The sequence below is a fragment of the Suricata suricatta genome, chromosome 10 (assembly GCF_006229205.1).
Source record: "Suricata suricatta isolate VVHF042 chromosome 10, meerkat_22Aug2017_6uvM2_HiC, whole genome shotgun sequence".
In the NCBI taxonomy this organism is placed as follows: Eukaryota; Metazoa; Chordata; class Mammalia; order Carnivora; family Herpestidae; genus Suricata; species Suricata suricatta.
This window is the reverse complement of record NC_043709.1, coordinates 18875751-18897744: the sequence shown is the minus strand read 5'-3', so window position 1 is coordinate 18897744 and position 21994 is coordinate 18875751. Positions and strand designations below refer to the sequence as shown.

Below are 21994 nucleotides of genomic sequence, written 5' to 3'. Positions count from 1 at the left end.
TGTTTGTCAGGGGCCTATCATGTAACCAGTACTTTCTACCCTTCTCTACCGACACAGGGTGGGAAGGGGCGGAAGTGCGGGGAACCCTCCTTAGTGACTTGGCATTTCTGGAATTTGTTCATCTTACTTGGTAGAGAGAAAGGTTCACCTGTCACTCATTTGTGCTGTTCTCATCCTGAGGTTTTGGAGGTGAGCAAGGGGAGTGTAGAAATCAGAGTCAATTAATCCCAGTGTCCTCTTACACATCCTTGCCCTGAGTCCAGATTTAGAATATGGAGTAATCATTTCATCACTAGCAAGCAATAAATACAGCCTTTTGCTTCTAGACAAGGCAGAATCTGTTATAAACATCTTCACTTACAAAGTCTATGATAAATGATTAGCTTTTAGCCTGCTTTTTAAAATTCAGCAAAAAAAATATGACCATCACACCATGTCAGTATGTTGAAATCTACTTTGTTCTTTTAACACTTGCATGATACCCCTCTCATGGGTATATCATAATTTATTTAATCGGTCTCTTATTTTTAAGCATTTAGTCTATTTCTCATTTCACAATTTACAGTGCTCAAGTGAATATTTTTTTAATACATTTTTGCATATTGATGTAAGTTCTTCTATGAGTAAATTTGCTGAGTAAAAGTTAATACAGGTCTAAAAGTTTGATAGGTGTCCATATATTCAACATTCATTTACTAAAGTGCCTACTATGTGGTAGGCACTGTGCTTATGCTTAGTGCTAGGGCCCCAGCAGCAGAAAGAATAGGGCCCTGCTATTATGCAACTCATATATAGTAAAGTTTATTTGAGAGAGACTGAGACAGCACAAGTCAGGGAGGATCAGAGAAAGAGAGAATCCCAAGCAGGCTAGTGCTGCCAGCCCAGAGCCCCACATGGGGCTTGAACCCATGAAGCCAGGAAATCATGACCTGAGCTGAAGCCAACAGCCAGATACCCGTCCAACCTACTGAGCCACCCAAGTGCTCCAGAGATCATATGTTATTGTGACATTACTCTCCATAACAATAAAAGGTATTTGATTAATTGGTAAGGTCTTTGGAAAAACACATCCTTTGTACCCTCCTCACACCATTCACAAGAACCAGTGGCAATGAAAGAACTAACCATGAAAAGCAAAACTATAAGAGAATTAAATTATAGGAAAATACTTTTAAAACCTGAGGATGGAAATGTTTTAAGTTTACACAAAACCCAGAAGCTAAACAAGAAAGAATTGAGAGATTTAGTAGATAAGAAATTAAGACTTATAGAAAAAAATTAAAACTTCTGATGAAAGATACCAAAACAAACAAACAAACAAAATTAAAAACAGGCCTAAGAAAACATATAATATTTATAGCACACAAGAGACTAATGTACATTATGTTTAACATGCAACTGCAGGGGCACCTGAGTGGCCCAGTTGGCTAAGTGTCCGACTCTTGATTTCAGCTCAGGTAATGACCTCATGTTCCTGGGATCAAGCCCCACATTTGGCTCTGCACTGACAGCATGGTGCCTGCTTGGGGTTCTCATTCTCTCTCTCTCTCTCTTCCTCTCTCTCTCTCTCTCTCTCTCTCTCTCTCTCTCTCTCTCCCCACCCCTCTTGCCCTTTCTCTTAGAATAAATAAACATTTTTAAAAAGCAACTACAAATTAAAAACGAATAGAAAAACTCGAGAGAAAAATTTAAAAAGTTAAATGCAATTTTCAGAAAAAGAAATGCAGATGACCAGCAGACATACTGAAAGTTGCTCAACCTCACTAATGATCAGAGGAATGCAGTTTAAACCAACAGGTTGCTGATTCTTATTCATTAGGTTGGTAATTAAAAAAGCAAGAACTTGCAAAATTGCTTTCAAATCCTGCTGTGAGAGTATAAATGCAATACAGTCTTGGGGCACTTTGCAGATACTTCTTAGCGTTTCAGTTGCGCACAGTTTTTGCTCCAGTAATATTGTTTCTAGGAATTCATCTTTCAGAAACACTGAAAGCATGTTGAATAGCTGTGTACAAGGCTGTTCACTGAGCATTGCTTGTAACAGGAGAAACAGAGAGACAATGTAGTAATAGAACATTAAGAGAATGAAGAAATAAATATATAACATGACGAGACCCCTAAAAACGTGGAAGTAGACTTACTTGTACCGACACGGTAAGCTCTCCATGGTGATTTATCTCAAGTGAAAAAAAGCAAGTCACAGAACATGTGCACAGAGCATTTATGTGAAAAGGATAACAGGCAAGTGTGTGTGATGGGTATACACAATGGGGAGAGAGTGAGACGGAGTGAGGAAGGACAGCGTGCGTGAGTGGGGGAGCCTATGGCAGTTGGGAAACTGAAATACAGACTCTGAAAACACAACGCAAAACTTTTCCTGTGTTTTTTTGTTCTAAAATAAAATAAAAATTCATCAAAGTGCCTTTCTTTTTCAGGTGCAGCCACAATGTACACAAGATACAAAATAGTAGAGAAGCAAAATCAAACCAGCTATTTTAGCACGCCTGTTTTTAACCTGGTGTCGCTAGTTCTTGGATTGGTCGGATGTATCGGAATGGGCATTGTAGCCAATTTCCAGGTGTGTCCTGAAGGTTTTTTTTTTCCTTCTGTTCTTGGGGATGCTGAAGTATGTGTGTGTCTGGAGGAGAGAAGCAAGAACACAAGGGGCATACCTGTGTCAGTAGAGTTATCAAATTATTGGTGAGTTTCTAAAAGTTGGGATAGTTTGCTTCTTAGAAACACATCGTTATCATTTGAAAGTCAGTCCTGCCTCGTATTGGGAGAGGGGGGTGCACGTTCACACGGCTGTGAGGGGGCATGTTTCCCACAATGTTCCAGGCTCTGCATTGCCCCATGTTACTAACATGATCTGATGGGTGGGGAGAGCAACTTCAGTCATTGTAAGAGTTTCATTAAGAGTGTGAAAGTATTCCTGTGTATGAGTCTGTGTGCGTGTGTATGCTTACCAGTCCACAGAGCAGCAGAGATCTCTTCCGTTTGCAGGTGAGGATGTAGGTACATGAAGGTGAAATCATATGCTAGGGGTTACTCAGTTCATTCATTACGGAGCCCAAACATGGCCCCGCCAGAGCAAGTCAACTTATATGGTGACTCCTCTGGAGTCTGCTTGATAGATTCTCATGGTGTCAAGTGTTTGAAAAAACTCTGCCTGTTTTATTCTAACTTGTGGATACCAGTTCATCCCAAGGTCTCTTTCAGGAAGGCATGGGAACTATGTGTCCAAGGAGACAATAGTTAATATATTTTTTTAAAAAATCTGCGTTGTATTTCAAGTTTGTACTACTGATAATGGTGTCATGTCCTAGGGTTATTGTTAGGGTCCCATGAGGTGTTGCACAGCAGCCAGCAGGCCGCACACGGCAGCCCGTGGCCAACATTAGAGGCTGGCACCAAGGTGGTCCTGTTCCCTCCATCACTTGTGAAGCCACTCCAGGAAGACTTTTGGTTCTGCCCAGGAGGACTCCTTTAACACTTTTTCCCCACCAGGAGTGGGCAGATCTTGCGAGATGCTGATTTTCACAAAAAGGTGTCAGCCTTGGCTGCCAGCCAGCAGCTAAAGTACACCTCCGCGCCCAGAAGCCGCAGCACGGGTCCGCTGCACCTGCCATTGTTCTGCGGGGGTAATAAACTCGGGCCTCCGCCCGTACCATCTGCTTCCCACCGTTTGCTAATGCCCCATCCTGCATGAAGTCAGACCACCGCCAGAGAGTCCTCTGTTTCGCCTGCACCACGTGGCCTCGTAAATGACCGTTTCTGCACTGCACCTGGGGGATGCCATCTATCCATCAGGGGACACGACGATAAGGTGCTCTGGGGAAGTCGGTGCGTGTTGTGAGGGGTGAGGTGGCAGACACCCTTCCTTATATTGCATAGTGTCTCCAGGACACCCTGCAGGGCAGGGTGGGTCTCCCAAGCCTCAGGGCCCACGAGTTTTTGGTTTTGGCTGTTATAAATTCATAATTGTTTCTGTATTAACATCGAAAAGTAGAAAGTAAGAGGCAGGTTTGAAGCCTCTTCAGGGTAGGTGGAGAGGGCTTCGTGGAGGGAGTTGTGTGAACAGATTTGCTTCTGGCTCCATTTACTTTGCTACCCTTCTTGTCCCTTTATGGCAAAATAAGACAAAGGCTGCTCTACATGGTTGCAGGTGACGGCCACATGGTGGAGACTCTTGCTTTGTATTTTATGCTTGTATGCATTTGTTTTTTCATGACATTTTTTTCAACTTTTAAAGTTTATTAGTTTATTTTGAGAGACAGAGGCAGCATGAGTAGGGGAGGGTGAGGGAGGGGGGAAGAGAGAGAATCCCAAGCAGGTCCTATGCCACCAGCACAGAGCCCAATGTGGGGCCCAAACCCACAAAACTGTGAGATCATGACCTGAGCTGAAACCAAGAATCAGATGCTTAACCACCTGAGCCACCCACGTGCCCCTTTTCATGACAATATTTGTTGAAAATTTCCTATGTGATAGAATTTATGAAAACATTCAATTCTCATGTCATTCCAATAATGACCTCAGAAGACAGGTAGTAGTATTTTCCTCCTTTGCCAGTGGAGAAATGGAGGCCCAGATGGTTAATACCTGTCCAGGATTGTCTGAGCACCGAAGAGCAGAAGTGGACTTTGAATAGAAGCAGTGTGTCTAGAGCCCGTGGGACAGAGTCAACTCCAATGCCAGAATGGTTACATCTCTGAGAGGAAAAAGCATGTACACAATTCACACTCCTAGCACCAGAAAGCATGATGGAAAGAAAATTAAAATGGGGAGCGAAGGGAAGGTTTGGAACGATATAATCGTTAGTAGATTGTGGATATGAATTATTCGGTGGGGAACAGTAGGCACTAGATGATATCCTATCACTTTATTCTCTAAATAACTCATGGTATAACCACCGTAGCTATCAATTTTTAAACCATAAAGGTAGACTTTAGAAAGAAAACTTAGATGTTAGATAATTGAACTTTTGGTTCTTTTTAGGGTTTCTATGAAGTGATTACATTTTTACAAAAACCAGAAATAGAATTTTAAACTTTCCTGAGAGCAGAGTATTTGCTTTGTCATTGTTCCCATAAATATATCTTTACAACTTCCTTGTTTGATATCCTGTAATTCATTTTCAGCATGCCATGAGCAAACCAGCCCGAGCTGTTCTTTCCAGAGGAATTGGAGGTGTGCGGGCAGGAGAGCACTATTTCAGGGGGTGGGGGGTTATGGGGGGTTGTTGCATAGGATAAACTGTATTCATCAGAAGTTCCCAGAGCTCTCTGTCCTGAGCTGGTAGGCAGAAAGGCGACTTTTTGGGGTGCCCTCACCAACCTCTCTCACTGCTTTACTTTCCTTCCAGAAAGTTCCTTTTTGGAAATGTCGTTTTCCAAGGTTTAACCCTTTCAACATTTCTAGTTTTCTCTATTTTTACTATCTTTTATTGTTTTAAATGTCTATTTATTTTAGGTGCTTATTCATTTTTTGAGAGACAGAGAGAGGCAGAGCATGAGTAAGGGAGGGGCAGAGAGAGAGGGAGACACAGAATCCAAAGCAGACTGCAGGCTCTGAGCTGTCAGCACAGAGCTTGATGTGGGGCTTGACCCCACAAACCATGAGATGATGACCTGAGCCAAAGCCAGATGCTTGACCAACTGAGTCATGTAGGCGCCCCTCTATTTTTACTCTTTTAAATTAATAAGAGTGTTTTGAAAAAAAAGATCCAAAAAGGGTGCTGAGTTTTCATTTTATCCTCTATCCAAAATTGGTGCCTCACCTAAGAATCATTTCCCTTCTAAAAGATACATTTGAGGGGAGAGTGTGTGCTCCACAGTGGAAAAAGTACATCCCTGTAATGATCCCATAATGTCAGGGTTAATGTTGGGGTTGGGTGTTGTGAGGACCCATGAAGTTTGCAGATTAAGATCCTAAAGGATGTGTTGAATTGGCCAGCGTTGAGAAAGCGAATTCTCTGATAGTGTAATTGGAGGAAACAAAGTATGTAAGTTCAGGATGTTGATTTACTTAAGCCAAAAAGAAAGTAGAGAGTGGAAAGAATCAGGATTCTCAGAAGATTATTCCTGAAAATGACTCATTAGCAGTGAACACCTGGTCTTTTGTTTCTTTTCCCTTGCCCAAATGTGCCTAACATTCAAGAGGTTGGGGGATGACAAGGATCTGTTTGTCTTCATTCTTTTATTATTATTATGTTTTGGCTTAATATTGTTTTTTCCCTAGTTTTACTGAGGTTTCATCAACATATAACCTTGTATTAGTCCAAGGTGTATAACATAGTTATTTGATATATGTATATATTGCAGAATGATCACAGTAAGCTCATTAAGAAGCGTTGCCTCACATAGTTAACAGTTTTTTTTTTCTTGTGATGACAACTTTTAAGACTTACTCTCTTAGCAACTTTGGAGTATACAGTACAGCACTGTTAACTATGCTCATCATGCTGCCCATTATATCCTCAGGCCTTATATCTGGAAGGTTCTGTGTTTTGATTCCCTTTTTCCCACCTCCACACCCCCCCCACCTCTGGCAACCATTGATCTCTTTTCTGTATCCAAGAGTTTGATATCTAACTTTCTAAGATTCCATATATAAGTGAGATCATACAGTATTTGTCTTCCTCTGTCTGACTATTTCACTTAGCATAATACTCTCAGTATCCATCTGTGGTGTCATAAATGGCAAGACTTCTTCCTTATTTACGGCTTAATAATAATTGGTGTGTGTGTATCACATTTTCATTATCCATTCATGCATTGATGGACACTTAAGTTGTTTCTATGTTTTGCCTATTGTAAAAGTGCTGCTATGAACATGGGCATGCAGTTATCTTTTTGAGATAGTGATTTCATTTTCTTTGAATTACTGGTATTTTTCACTGTAAAATAATTGGCCGTCATAACCAATTTTAAGTGTATAGTTCAGTAATCATTTTTTAAAATTCTTTAAGTACTTAAAGGTATTCAGATATTTTAAAGGGCATAGAATGTATTTTATTTTTTAGATACAACTTTCCTAAATCTGTAGGCCCATGCTAGGTATCCTAGGAATACAAAATCCGTACCTAATAAATGAGTAATTGACACATCATGTTGCAAAATGTCAATGCAACCATATTTTATTATGACGCAAATCAAGTTGTGGGGTTTCCCCGGTATTCTTAGGTTTGATACCAAGAAATAAATTTCCCTAGACAATAAGTTTGGAAGTGTTTTTCTTTTTTTTCCTTTAAAAATGATTTTTTTTTAATGTTTTTTTTTGAGACAGAGTATAAGCAGGGGAGGGGCAGAGAGAGGGAGACACAGAATCCAAAGCAGGCTCCCGGCTCCAAGCTGTCAGCACAGAGCCCGACATGGGGCTCAAACTCATGAACCATGAGATCATGACCAGAGTCAAAGTTGGACACATAACTGACTGAGCCGTCCAGATGCCTCTGGTTTTTCTTTTTTAAATCTTCCTTTCCCATGTGGAGAGTAAAGGTGTGATATCCATTTATATGTGAGCAGATGAAGAACAAGTGGTTCTGGGGAAGCCTGGGTGGACCAGGTCAGAGAAAAGTCTGGGAGGGACAGGGTGTGGACAGTGGGGCCAGCAGGGGTCTGGGGTTCAAACCAGGCCCTCTTGGACAATACTTTCACTTCCCCCTTTGCAAAGCTCACGTTTTCAAGTTCAACCAGACACTCTGTTGTTCAGTCCAACATCATTGTTATACCAGAAGGTCGGTGCCTGTTGTGCAATTAAAAGCACCCGTAAGTGAGCTCCTTGAATGGCCCCTCATAAGCATGTTTGGGATCAATACCAGACTCTGTGCCTAGATTGGGTGTAGGGGTGCCTTCTGGTCGAACTGTCTGGTTAAAGGATGGAGGGGCAGGGCCTTGATTTGAACCTGCCTTTGCAATGCAAGGGCAGTGTCTTTACTTAGATTTGCATGTGCATGTGGGGAGAGACGAAGAGATTATTGGGGGCAGGGAGCCTGAAAACCAGAAGCCACCCTTGGTACCTTCGTGGAACCGGTTGTATACTGTTAAATGAAATTCATCATATAATCTTCACTGCAAACTTGCAGGGCAGAAATTATTATGCCTATTTTATAGACACACAGACTGAGCTTATAAACTAAGGTCACAGAGCCCAGTGGCAGAGTTGAAATTTTTTTATCCAGTTCTGCCAGACTCCAAAGCCCACCATATTCAACTCTCCCACCTCAGAGGCAGACATCATGTTGTCCCTGTCCAGCATGCCCACGTTTGCTGTGGAACAACTAGAGGCATTTACTTCAGGATCTGGAAGGCATATCTCTTGGCAGTCTTCGGCAGGCAGTCACATTTCCCAAGGAGTGGTGGGTGCATCTGTGGCTCTGAGCGGCCCAGCGTGGGGGGTGCGTAGGACTCACGTGGTGTAACACCTGTTTGTGACTCTCTCTCCAGGAGTTAGCTGTCCCTGTGGTCCATGATGGCGGTGCCCTTTTGGCTTTTGTTTGTGGTGTGGTCTACACACTCCTGCAGTCTGTCATCTCTTACAAATCGTGTCCCCAGTGGAACAGCCTCTCCACATGCCACGTGCGGATGGCCATCTCTGCCGTCTCCTGCGCAGCCGTGGTCCCCAGTATCCTTTTGCACATTTGTCAGTGTCTTTAAAAGCTTATCCCTTCTTGCACGTTCCCAAAAAGTGTGAAAAAAAAAAAAAACAAAGGTTAACCGCCCAGTTTCCACATGCTACAGAAGAACAACCGGGAGAAAAGTGTAAATCATTAAGAAAAATATTTCCACATTGTGTGGTTATTTCAAAAGAATCTTTGCGGGGAATGGTGTGCAGGGAGAATGGAAACATGTCCAAACACTTTAATCTGTTTCCTTTCCTTCCAACAGGGAAAATTTCATAAACCATGTGAAAATATTTATTTTCCTTTGCAGTGCTTGGTCAAAGACACCAAATATTGATATTGTACTTAATGTAATAGCCCTGTGAAGTCCCAAGGGGCCGTACTCTGCGCTTGCCCTGCACGGAGGTGATTCATTAGGTGGTCTGATTTACTTATCCGTGTTAAGAGGTTTTAGAAAGCTCTCTATCATTTATTTCTAACTCACTTGAAATACACTTAGCCTTCTCTTGTTATCACTGATTCCAGTTTGAAAATGAAATCTCATTCCATTTTCGAAGTCCACAATGTGAAAAGAAAATCTGAATTTTATGTTTGTACATTCCAATTTATTTATTTACTTATTTTTAATTAATTATTTATTTATTTATTTTTTGGTGCCGAGACCTGGGTATGATGTACATTCAAATTTAAAGGGAATGAGAGCTTGATCTTTCTCTCTTTCTCTCTAGAGGTATTTGACAAAAAAAAAAAAAAAAGCTTTGTCTTTAAGAGGTGGAAAATTCCCCATCTTTCGAAATACTATGTAGTCCTGTCAGGCAAAACTGCAGAGGCACTAAAAAATGGTGATTCCTGTTAGATTGTAGAAAATAGCAAACTATTTTATCAGCGGAAACTTTGTTAATCTGGATTGAATTGTATAAAGTGGGCAAGCTTGAGTAAAAATGTACCATGTGCTTCTAAATATTAAGCTTTGCAATTTTCCTTCAAACTAGAAGCTATACAAAATATAAAGTCTAAGAATGATTTTGGGTTTCGGTTTCTTTTTCATATTAGGGAAGGAAATTTTTGGTTACAAAATTTTTAAGCACAGAGGAAGCAAATCCTAGTATTGAGAAATTTAAACAAAATACAGACCCTCATTCAGAAGATGGTTCCTTCTCAATTTCTTTGTTCTATTTATGGATTGAAGACACTTGTGTTTGTCTTCAAAAATATCTACTTTTAGCTTGTGTTAATTGTAAAATTTATAGTAGAAGTGTTTGTAGTATTAAAACCAAAGTTCCTTCCTTGCTTCCAACTTCGGAGACACATCTCTAGATGGTAAAATCAGAGGGAATTTTAACGGAATAAGGCTTTCAGGCATCGGAGTTTCACATACAAATAGTTCCCATTTCTAGGTTGGCTCCTATGAGTTATGCCAAGACGCTTCCCCACAGAAACAGGTCATGTCCTTGTATTAAATTAACTTGAGTGAATTCATGCATATGAAGAGGTCAGTTGTCTTAAACATTAGCATGGTATTTATATTTCTTTACAAAGATTTCAAAGCATCTTTGAAATGCTCTAGTCTCTCCTTACTACAGTATTTCTGTGAAACATCCTCATTTGACTACTGAGGAAACTGAAACAGAGAGTGAGGCCAATTGCTAGAATCTTGCTTCTAAGCCCTTCCTGCGAGACTATCCATCTTGCACCTGGCTTCTAAATCTTTCAAAGATCTTCACGAAGTCATGAAACGGCATAAAGCTCAGGTTCCTTTGCTTGAGACCCATAGTCTGAGACCTCATTTTATATTGTTTCTTCTGGATTTGCCTGCTTCCTGTTCTCTGCTTTCACCCATTCTCTTCTACTTGGATGGATTATCTTCTTCCATCTTGTTTTCTATAGTAAACAGTAGCTGTCCGGTATGGTAACCGCTAGCCACATGAGGCTACTTAGCACTTGAAATGTGGCTGGCCCACATGGAGATGTGCAGTAAGTGTAAAAGCCATGCTGATTTCAAAGATTTAAGAAGAAAGAAAAAGAATATAAAATATGTCACATTAATTCTTTATATTATTACATGTTGAATGAGAATATTTTTGATATATTGGGTTAGATAAGATATATTATTAAAATTAATTTCATTTGGTTTTATTTATATAGTAAGATTTTATTTATATATTATTTATTTTTCAATTTTTTTATTTTAGAGAGAGTGTCTGCACAAGTGGTGGAGGGGCAGAGAGAGAGAATGAGAGAATCTTAAGCAGGCTCCACACTCATCACGGGATCCAACGTGGGGCTCGATCCCATGATCCTAGGATTATGACCTGGACCAAAATCAAGAGCCAGACATTCATCTTACAGCCATCCAGGCACCCCTAAGGTTTTATTTTTAAGTAATCTCTCACAACTCTGAGATCAAAGGTCCCATGCTCTACTGACTGAGCCAGCCAGACACCCCCTCATTTGGTTCTTTTTAGTGTTTGTTTGTTTTTTATGGTGGCTACTATAGTAGAATATTTTAAATTACACGTGTGGCTGGCATTAATTTCTGGGATGACACTGCTCTAGAGTGCTCCTCAAGCCTCAACTCAGTGAAGCCTTTCCTGACCCCTCAACACCCCATTCCACTCTGAACTCCTAATCTTCCCTCTGAGTCATCACTGTGCCCTATTCCTTTCTGTCATAGTGCAGCACATTCCTTGGGCCTCATCTGACAAGGCTGTGATGTTTCCAAGAGCTGACACCAAGTCTGTTTTGCCAGAGTTTTCTCTGTCTCCCCCTTCCTCCCCACCAGTATGGTACCTGATGCACAGAAGATAGGACTCAAGAACAAAGAATTAAGAGACTTTTAAACTATTAGAAACAAATACGGTAATAACATGATCAGAGAATCTTCTATGCTTTCTACCCCTTTTATTTTGAGAAACCAAGAAGTGTTAAGAATTGCAAAATATAGGGGGCTGGGGAGAGGAGATGCTGACTCTGAATTCAGAGGAAGTTCTAAACTTGGCACTGACTCAAAGCTTTGAATTCATAACTGTTTGCAAAACGATTTTAAGAGCATCTCGTCTCTAGCTTTCTCTTTGGCCTTCTAAGCTCCCTCAGAATGGTGGTCATCGCCTTTGTGCGGACAGTCCACGTAGGCTCTGGCCTCAGTCCCGGCACTGTTAGACTGGCCTCTCTGGGTAGCCCTTAAAGTCAGAGGTAGGACATTATCTATTTGATTTGTGCACCCTTTTGGGCCAGGAAGGAAGGGCTCCCCTTATATCCCATTGCTTAATGGGAACAGTCTGTTTTTTAAAGACAGGTGTTTGAATCTGTACCTTGTTTTTGTAGATGAACCTTGGGAGTTTGTGGTGGTTTGGTGCCTTGAAATGTTAATTTTTCCTTAAAGCTGTTGCCTTGAAACTAGTATTTTAGGGAGAGAGTATTTTTATTCAATAAAATGAATTTTTATTTAGGGAAAGTAGTATTTTAGGGGAAGAGTATTCAAAAAGAGCCCATCTGGATGACTGTGTCAGTCATTTTAACCAAATTTAAAATGCAGAGTGGAGCATAATGTAGCCACAAATTAAAATTTTACTATACGTAACTGAAACGGTATTGCTAAGGTATTGCTAAGGAATGACTGTGTTTCCATCACAATCTAATTTAAAGGTTGAGATTATAAGAAGCCGATATAACTGATTTGATTACAGTAATGGTTGGTATTAATATTTTGACCCTGTGTGATGATTATTAGAAGAATAGTCTTAACATTGAAAGACCTGTTTTTTTCCTGGACCTTCCTTAACAATCTCCTTTTTTTAGTGATTGCCTGTGCCTCACTAATTTCTATAACCAAGCTGGAATGGAATCCAAAAGAAAAGGTAAAATTTAACTCTGTATGATTGTTGTACATGGTTCCTGGGATTATTTTCAAAATTTTGAATTCCTAATTGAATTTCCTAATCACAAGAGGTAGGGTAGGGGGTCAGTATGAATTAAGGCATATGGAGGGCAGAGGAAGGAGGGAATGGTAAGCAGAGAGGAGGAGATGGGCCCCGGCACAGAGGGTAGTTTGTTTCACGGGGGAGTGGAAAATCAATGTGGTCAGGGCTGTATTTGCCGGAGGGGAGTTAGTGCAAAGTTTTCGGATAGGCAAGTGCACGGAAAGGATATTAGCAGGGTGATGGTAGTCAGAACAACCCTGGGATGAACGGATGAGGGGAGCCTGGAGTTAGGGAAGAAGGAGAAGGCAGTTCTGTAGTTGAGCTTTCAAATCCGAATTCACCGAGCGGACTCAGCAGCACTCATCAGTCAAGGAAATGAAAATCAAAACCACAATGAGATATCACCTCACACCGGTCAGATGACTGAAATATAGAACACAAGAAACAAATGTTGAGGAGGATATGAAGAGAAAGGAACCCTCATGCACTTTTGGTGGGAGTGCAAACTGGTGCAGCCACTATGGAAAACAGTATGGAGGTTCCTCAGAAACTTAAAAATAGAACTACCCTCTGATCCAGTAATCACACTCCTGGCTATTTACCCGCAAAATACAAAATTCCAATTCAAAAGGATGGATGCACCCCTATGTTTATTACAACATTATTTACAATAGCTAAATTATGGAAGCAGTCCAAATGCCCATTGATAGATAAATGGATAAAGAAGATGTGGAATATGTTCACACTGAAATATTACTCAGCCATGGAAAAAATGAAATCCTGCCATTTACAACAACATGGATGGAGCCAGGGAGTATATACTAAGTGAAGTAGGTCAGCGAAAGACAAATACCATATGATTTCAACTCATATGTGGGATTCAAAAAGCAAAATAAATGAGCAAAGGGAGAAAGAGAGAGAGACAAACCAAGAAATAGACTTTTAATCATAGAAAATAAACAGATGGTTGCCAGAGGGGGGGTGAGTGGAGGGATGATGAAATAGGTAAAGATTAAGAGTACACTAATCATGATGAGCACAATAAAATATGGAAATCTTGGAATCATTATATTGTAGACCTGAGGTTAATATAACACTATATGTTAACCATATAGGAATTAAAATTAAAAAATTTTTTAAATGGAATGAAGGGACACCCGGGTGGCTCAGTCAGTTAAGCATCCGGCTTCGGCTCAGGTCATGATCTCACGGTTTGTTGGTTTGGGCCCCGTGTCGGGCTCTGTGCTGACAGCTAGCTCAGAGCCTGGAGCTGCCTCACTCAGATTCTGTGTCTCCCCCTCTCTCTGACCCTCCCATGCTCATGCTGTCTCTGTCTCTCAAAAATAAAAAACATTAAAAAAATTTTTAGTGGAATGAAATAGGGGCATCTGGGTGGCTCACTCAGTTGGTTAAGTGTCAGACTCTTAATTTCAGCTCAGGTCATGATCAAGTTGTGAGATCAAGCCCTGCGTAGGGCTCCACACTGACAGCTCTGGAGTCTTCTTGGAATTCTCTTTACCTCTCTTTTTGCCCCTCCCCTGCTCATGTGCACATGCACACACACTCTCTTTCTCTCCCTTTCTCTCTCAAAATAAATAAATAAACTGGAAAAAAAGGAAATAAAAAATTAGTCTAGGGTAGAAGTAATATGGGGAAATATTTAATGGGTAGTGGCAAGTGACAAATGGGAATAGAAGGAGGTGAATCCAAGAAGACTTCCTAGTGTTATCTTGGGGAAAGCAAAGAATCTGTCCCCATGAACAGAGAGAAGTAGGGTCCTGAACAGGAATAAATGATTCCATGGGGGGCAAGTGGGTGGTTTTGTTTTAGAATTGTTGAATCTGAGGCTGTAGTGAAACAGTAAGGAGAAATGCCCAGTTTACTTGTGAGACTGGACTGTGAGGGGACTGGGAACCATCAGGGCGCAGAGTAGAGGGACTGGTAATTTCCAGCCCAAACATCAGAACGCCTGGAATTGAAGGTTTGGAACTGAGTTGGACTCCTGCATTGACTACTCATTGTAGTGGCTCATCTAGATGCCACATGGGGAACAAATGATGTCCAGGAGAGGAGAGTTAGTGGGAGAATGGCAGTTTGCTTTTCAAGGAGCAGGCAAGTTACTGATATTTTTCTTTTTTCTTTTCTTTTCTTTTTTTTTTTTTGAGAGACAGAGACAGCGCGAGCAGGGGAGGGTGAGAGAGGGAGGTACAGAATCTGAAGCAGGCTCCAGGCTCTGAGCTGTCAGCACAGAGCCCAACGCAGGGCTCGAACCCACGATCCGTGAGATCATGGCCTGAGCCGAAGTAGGACGCTTAACTGATTGAGCCACCCAGGCGCCCCAATTACCGACGTTTTTCAAAAAGCAGTTTCAGTAAAGTGTTGGTATCAGAAGCCAATTGCAGGAGATTAAAGAAATGGTGGGAGGGATGGTTCATTCGTTCCGCTATCAGTCCAAGGTTTGGAGATGAGAAGAAGAGGAGAAATAAAATGGTGGCTAGAGGGCCACGGGATTAGTGGATTTTCCATGACAGACAACTGTGGCATGTGATAGAAGCCTGCAGGAGACAACGGAGACTGGAGATGGGGAGGAAAAGAATGATCCAGACACGAGTTTTAAGAAAGTCCTTTCCAGGAGCGCCTGGGTGGCTCAGTTGGTTGAGCGTCCGACTTTGGCTCAGGTCATGATTTCACGGTTAGTGGGTTTGAGCCCTGCGTGGGGCTCTGTGCTGACAACTCAGAGCCTGGAACCTGTTTCAGATTCTGTGTCTCCCTCTCTCTTTGACCCTCCCCTGCTTGTGCTGTCTCTCTCTCTGCCTCTCAAAAATAAATAAAAAACGTAAAAAATATAAATTTCAAAAAAAGAAAGTCATTTCTGAGAGCCAGACCTAACAGCCAAATCGCTTCAGGTGTACTTTACCGGTCAGCCACTCGAGGGAGACATTTCACCACAAATAAAGCAAACCAGTTGCTGGGAAGAATTCATCAGAGTATATCTATCCCCCAGGCAGTTGAAAATTGTTTTTCATTTCGTCTTCTGTCTTAAAAATGTGAAATATCTGAGGTACTTCCCCAGACTTCTTTGGAGTGTCTGGGAGCTTTATATAGCACATTCCTGTGCATGGACTTACTTGGTAGGGAGCGTGATAATTATAATATCATTGTCTCATTTTTTAAAAAAAATGTTTATTTTGAGAGTGGGGGGTGGGCAGGGGAGGGTCAGAGAGAGAGAGAATCCCAAGCAGGCTCTGAAGCACTGTCAGCACAGAGCCCGACATGGGTCTAGAACTCACGAATCATAAGATCATGACCTGAGCCGAGATCAAGAGTTGGATGCTTAACAGAGTGAGCCACCCAGGTGCCCCTATCATTGTCTTAATTTATGTGTTAATTTGTTGTCTTAATTTGTCAAGAGATTATAGTGTTGCCAGTATTCACGCTGGAGTATTGGAGGAGCATGCACTCCTAGTAGTGCACTTTCATTAAATATGCTAAAGAAATCTCCCCTTCCCCAACTCTGCTTCTACTTTTGTAAGTCATCTTCATTGTCCAAGAACGATATAGGGTGGGGGGATTCTCTGGTAACATCATCAAAAGGAGGTAGGGGCCTCTCCTCTCTACCCCCTAATGTAGGCCGGTCAGCTTCTCCCCAGTGTGAGCGGGATGAGCACAGAGGGTGGATGGGAATGTGCATGGGAAGCGCCAGGGCCGGCGTCCCTGAGTCTGACACACTTCAGTGAGATCTTCATGGCTGAAAACTAGATCGGAGAGAACAGTTGTCACCATAGAATCCACCTGCAACCCAGCATGTTTGCTTATTCACGCGTGTAACTTAGAGCAGAATAGAAAGTGAAGAAAAAAAAATAGATCACTATCTGAAATCAGACAAGAAAGGCCTACCGTCCACAGGCCTAACTTGGCATGTGGGCTGATGTTAGAATGCAGACATGCAGTGTTTACCCAGATGCTGTTTAAAAATGCTTCTCTTTTTTTTCTTTTTAAATGATATATATTTTTGAGAGAGAGAGAGAACGTGCGCCAGTGGGGCAGAGGCAGAGAGAGAGGAAGACTGAGGATCTGAAGCAGGCTCTGCAGGGTTGGAACTCACAAATGGGGAGATTATGACCTGAGCCGTAGTCGGATGCTTAACCGACTGAGCCACCCAGGTGCCCCTACAAATGCTTTTAAAGGAATTTACCACATTAAAAAACCTGGATATATCACATACACAAACACAGGCTTTTTTCTGAATCTCTCAAAGCAACACTAGAAAATGGATTGAGCTGATTAGGAGTGGGCTCCCTGTCTGTCCTCTCTTTTTGTAACCATCAGTTCCATTTATTTTTATTAAGTCTCTGGCCCACACAGGAGGAACCCTCAATTTTAATTAATTTAATTTAAGAGCCTTCCACTCTTGACTTCCATTCTTTCATCCCTGCCCTCAGTAAGATAGTTAACATGTAGCTGTCCCGTGAGCTTGTACTCTGTGGCTGTGTTTACCTTGTTAAACAGAAGTAGGTTCGGAACAGACGTTTTCTATAGTAACATAGTAACACAACACCAAGTGGTGACAGCCAGCCTCCTCCAGGGGTGAGCACTCATTCTAACAAACCCAAACGTTGACTAGATGCTTTTTGGGCATGCCTTTCAACTTTGGGGTTCCTTAGCAGTGGGAGAGCAAGTCATACCTCAAATGGAAAGTTAGTTCTTCTCCTGAGTCCAAATTTGCTTCCCGGTTTCAGCCATTTTGTGGCCCTTATTCTGCCTGTTGAAGTGTATAGACTAGGTTGTAAAATCAGAGTGTATGAGAGCCCAAGGAACTTTTGGGATGGCTGCATCCACATTCTCATTGGGCACCTGCCTTGGTGTTCACCTCCCTGGGCTTGTTCACTGCCTCTTCTCGAGGGGTTGATTTATGCTCACCGGGCAATTTTTTGGTTTGGTCTGACCAGCGTTTTATTTCAGTACATACAGTACAGTGAACTTATTTAGGCTAAATTCTGTTTCTTTATTGTTGCTATTAGGATTATATATATCACGTAGTGAGTGCAATCTGTGAATGGACAGTGGCCTTTGGTTTTATTTTCTACTTCCTAACATTCATCCATGATTTCCAGGTAGGTATTTATCAATTCAAATGTTATAAATTGCTGACAATTAGGATTAGGAGAAATGCATAGGACATTTTTTACACTAAAAAAAAAAAAGCACAATCTGTCTTTTTACCCTTCTGTGTTTGACAAGTATGTAACTATTATTCGGTTTAGTTTATTCCCTAAGGGAAGCATCTTTAATGGCTCTCATATGTCCTTTGCCACTAGATGCATATAGTCATGTATCCTGGTTATTAGCTTTCTGAGGGCCTCATTTGCTAGTTCCAAATAAGAGGAAATATGTCCTTTTAATAAACAGAAGTGTGTTGTTGAAAATGTTCCCAAGGCAAAGAAAAAGTAGGACCTTATCAAGTTTGACAACAGGGAAGATCTTATATTTTGAAACAAGTGAATTCTTAGCTGAAAAGATATAGAAGAAAGCCAAGAAAATTCCTTAAGACTCAACTCGAACTCTGCAGAAACCGTAGTGCGGTCATCTCTGGAGGGGTGGGGCAAAGCGGTTGGGAGTCCATAGCTGGCCCCAATGTACCTCCTTTGAAACCTTCTTCCTCTGGTTTTAATAGAGTGTCACCCTAAGGATATCCACAGAAATCAACGATGATGTCTGAAGAAAGGAGAATTCTGTGTCACTCAGTGAAAGTCGCAGACAGTTTCTGGAAGTGGCCCGGAGGACAGGCAGGGTCCTAACGCTGCTCTGCGTGGAATGCATCTGCGCACATCCAGGACTTGAATTTCAGTAAGAATTCCCAGTAGTTGTACTATTTCCAAAGGTATGTTTTCCTAGTGAGCTTAGAGCATTTGTGACATCATAGCAATGTTTTTATAATTTTCTAAGTAGACACTTTTTTGTATTAAATTCATTACAGAGAAGCTAAGATGTTACAGAAAATGGACTGCTCTTGTTTTTGCCCAGATTGTTTTGTTTTCTTTGTGTGTAAGTGGTTGGTGCAAATCCACCAAACGAGGAATTCACTAAGAAGTAAAATCAGGGCATATTCATTTAAAATTTTTATTTTTAGAGCATGAGCTAATTTTATATCATGAGAACATTTGTAAAATTTGATTTATAAGGATTTAGTTAACAAATTAACACTATCACTCTACTCTGATTTTTATATGAACTAAGCAAAATGCTTCTACTGAAAGGCCTTACTATCTCTATGCACATTAACTCTAAGTGAACACAGAAGACCTCAGGTTTTCAATTCCGTCCCTCATGGGCCTCCCTGCTCACAGAGCCCCAGTGTTTACCCTTGCGGCTGACTGGTATTCCATAGTGGGCCTAATTCCAGGTGGGATGAATCCGGCAAGACAGATCCGAAAAGCCTTAGCACAAGAAAATGGAAGCAAGCACCTGACAAGAAAGCCTCATCGGATTCTGGATCGTTGTCTTTGCTGGATGAGCAAGGCCGGAAAGTGTCTCAGGGACCATTTATGGAAGAGATGGATTGTGGGAAGGAGACCTTTGTTTAGTACGAAACCTCCACAAAGGCCAACCTGTGAAAAGCATTAAAAAGACCATTTGTAAAACCACCCTTTATTGTTACTGGCGTAAATTGATATACAGTCTGACTCAGAAGCTGAAACTCACATCTCGAATTTATTTCATGGCAGTAAACCTCTGGAAGAGAATGCAGGTCTGAGAGAGAAGAGAGGAGAGGGTAGAGGGTGCAGTTTATTTGATCCTTCTTTTAATGCCCGTGGCTGGATGCTTGCACACTATACGAAATGCGAACCCAGTCCTTTGTTAAGCAAAACCTACACACTCCGTCTTCTCACACAAATCACAAATGGCAAATGAAAAGTAAATCATTCCAGAAAAGGAAGTAGGCCTTGAAAATGTTACGGCTTAGGTTTGAAAGTTGAAGAGAAGGCCTTCCTTCAAAGACGCTCTGGACCACAAACTTACATCTGGCCAAGTGGGTCCAGAGCTTGAGGGCATGTGCCGGGGCCAGAACAGCCCGCTTGGTCAGCCTGGGAGGGGATCCGGGAGTGGTGGGCATGGCATGGCTCTTCAGTCACTATCGGCCGAGTGAATGAAGCAGTCGGCCACCTCAGCAACAACAAACCGTGTTGCCTGTGCTCAGCGGTGGGGAACCTGAGAACCATGTCTTGAGTCTGTTGCAGCTTGTCATAATGCTGGGGGCCCCCATAGTAACACTGGAGCTGAAAGACTGAAACTCTGGCAAGCATTCATTATTCTGAAGATGGGAGAGAAATGTCACCTTCCTGTGCCGTGACACCTGCAGGAGAATGAGTCCTTAGCTGGGACTCAGTTTGAACAGACTTTTCTTACCTGCACTTCTCACGATGCTTTACTATTCTTCATGTCCATATCTCTCTGTGTAATAGATTGGCAGAGTATGTGCCTTAATCTTGATCTTTGTAAATCCAGTGTTTACCAGGGTGCCTCCTGGTACACAGTAGGTGCTTAATAAATACTCATTGAATGCATAAATGAACGAGTGAACAAGTGAAGGAGTGACGAGGGATATTTGTAGTGCTGCATAATGAGACTTACACTGGTTTACTAGTTAAGCGATAAGCAGATGGTCTGTATCACTCAGGAATGTTGACTGTTTCACTTTGTGTACTGTAAACGTCTCAGTTGTTTGGGCTTCATGGCTCTGTGCCAATTCTCTCCAACCTGGACAGTTACCACCAAAATTGCTACATGGGACAGACAAAACGGTACACCTGGCTTGGCAAACTGAGAACGCTAAAAGTCACCCCAGACAATCTCATTCTGCTGGTTCCTCTAGAGCTGGTCTTAATCCACATTTTGGTATTATTTCTGATTTCCATGACTTTGCATTTCCTTGGACGTCTTGGCTGAAAGAGTAAAATAAAATGAAATATTTCTTTATTTTAGAATTCGTGTCTCTATTCAATGATAACATGTTGACTCGGTACTACTGTGAAGTGCGTATATCCAGGCAACAGTTCTAGCTCTCCTGGGACTCTGTAGAGGTAGAGTTTAAACTCCGTGTTTTCTTAATTCTTAAGAATGAAGTGGTTCATCTTTGCAGAGACTCAAACATTAGTATCAGAAGCTCGTATCAGTCTAGACTCTTAGAGTTGATGGTACCAGAAACCCAACTCAAATTTGGGAAGAAGAAAGGGGCATCTGTTGACTCAAGTGACTGAGAAGTCCAGGGGTAGAGCCGACTTTAGGGATGGCTGGGTCCAAAAGTGGCACCAGAACTCCATTTCTTCTCTCCCTCTTGCAGCTCTGCTTCTTCTCTCCGCTGGCATCATTCTCAGGCATTATTTCCCCTGGTGGAACTGAGATGGCTTCTAGAAGCTTCAGGCCTACAACCTGTCCAGCAGAAAGGAAAACTTCTCAGTAGTTCCATCAAAAGCCTGGGAGTTAAAGCTCATGGTCTCTGATTGGCTGGCTTGGGTCACATGCTCATGCCCCGCTCAGGGAAGGATGATGCTTTGATTAGCCAGCCTGTGTCACCTGTCCACCTCTGGACAGGTCAACACTGTCTGAAATGCTGGGCTGATGGTGGGTGATGGTTGTTTCTCAGAAGAAAGGAACAGGAAATGGATCTGGGACAGACACAATGCAGTAGATTCCACCATGGAATTAGAGCTTTCCCCCAAACCCCCACACCAAGGAAGACAACTTCGCTTGTTTCGAGTAAAGCACATTATACTTGCTGACGACCTTTTCAGGTTAAAAGAAGTAAACATAAGCCACTTAGGTAATAAAAAGGCGTTCAGTCAACTTTTCCAAGCTTTTTGTGTTTTTATTTCATCCCTGTGTGGCTGGTCAGGCAGTCAGTTATCACATTTCTCAGAGGAGGAAACTAAGGCAAAGAGAAGCTCAATGATGTGCAAGAAGTTCTCTTGTCAGATGGCAACAGATTCCAGTCTGGATTCTTGTTTTCCTGATTTCTAATCAAGTGGGTCTTTTTTCTTGCTTGCTTGCTTTTTTTTAAACACTAACAGGATTCCACAGAAATTTCATTTTATAAACCAAATTAAGTACATCAGTGTTGTGCTGTGTTTGGGTTTCCTAACATCCCTTGCATGTTCCCATTTTTTTACTCAGTTGGAGGCATACTGGTGTGGTGTTTGGGCTCTGGAATGAGGAAGGGGGGTGGGAGGGAGATAAGTGGTGTCCCGTTCTCCCCCACCCCCTGGCTCTGGCAAGTCAGTGAGCCCAGCCGGCTCCCCACACACATATTCTTGGTCTGGCTCTGAATGCCCAGCATTTTCAAGGCCAGAATGTCATGCATTTGCGTCCTGTCTGTTGCATAAGAGCAACCGCAGCCTTAAGCCCTGGAGGGGAAGCTTCTGACTCTCCTTGGTCACCCCCAGGAGACTCATCT

At 42.0% G+C, this 21994-nt stretch overlaps 1 protein-coding gene across 5 annotated transcripts in view; it reads left to right on the top strand.

Annotated features, from left to right (window-relative positions):
• Nucleotides 1-20520, top strand: part of DRAM1 (DNA damage regulated autophagy modulator 1) — a 40599-nt gene extending 20079 nt beyond the window's left edge. For 2 of the 5 annotated variants that reach the window (XM_029953207.1, XM_029953209.1), the window contains exons 3-7: nucleotides 2436-2578; nucleotides 8448-8625; nucleotides 12422-12480; nucleotides 17565-17657; nucleotides 18218-20520. In XM_029953207.1, coding sequence (XP_029809067.1) covers nucleotides 2436-2578; nucleotides 8448-8625; nucleotides 12422-12480; nucleotides 17565-17657; nucleotides 18218-18262 — 518 coding nt within the window. In that variant the 3' untranslated portion in view covers nucleotides 18263-20520. The remainder of the gene's footprint in view (nucleotides 1-2435; nucleotides 2579-8447; nucleotides 8626-12421; nucleotides 12481-17564; nucleotides 17658-18217) is intronic. The other 3 variants (XR_003914059.1, XR_003914058.1, XM_029953208.1) reach the window with 3 other exon arrangements.
• The last annotated feature ends 1474 nt before the right edge of the window (nucleotides 20521-21994 follow it).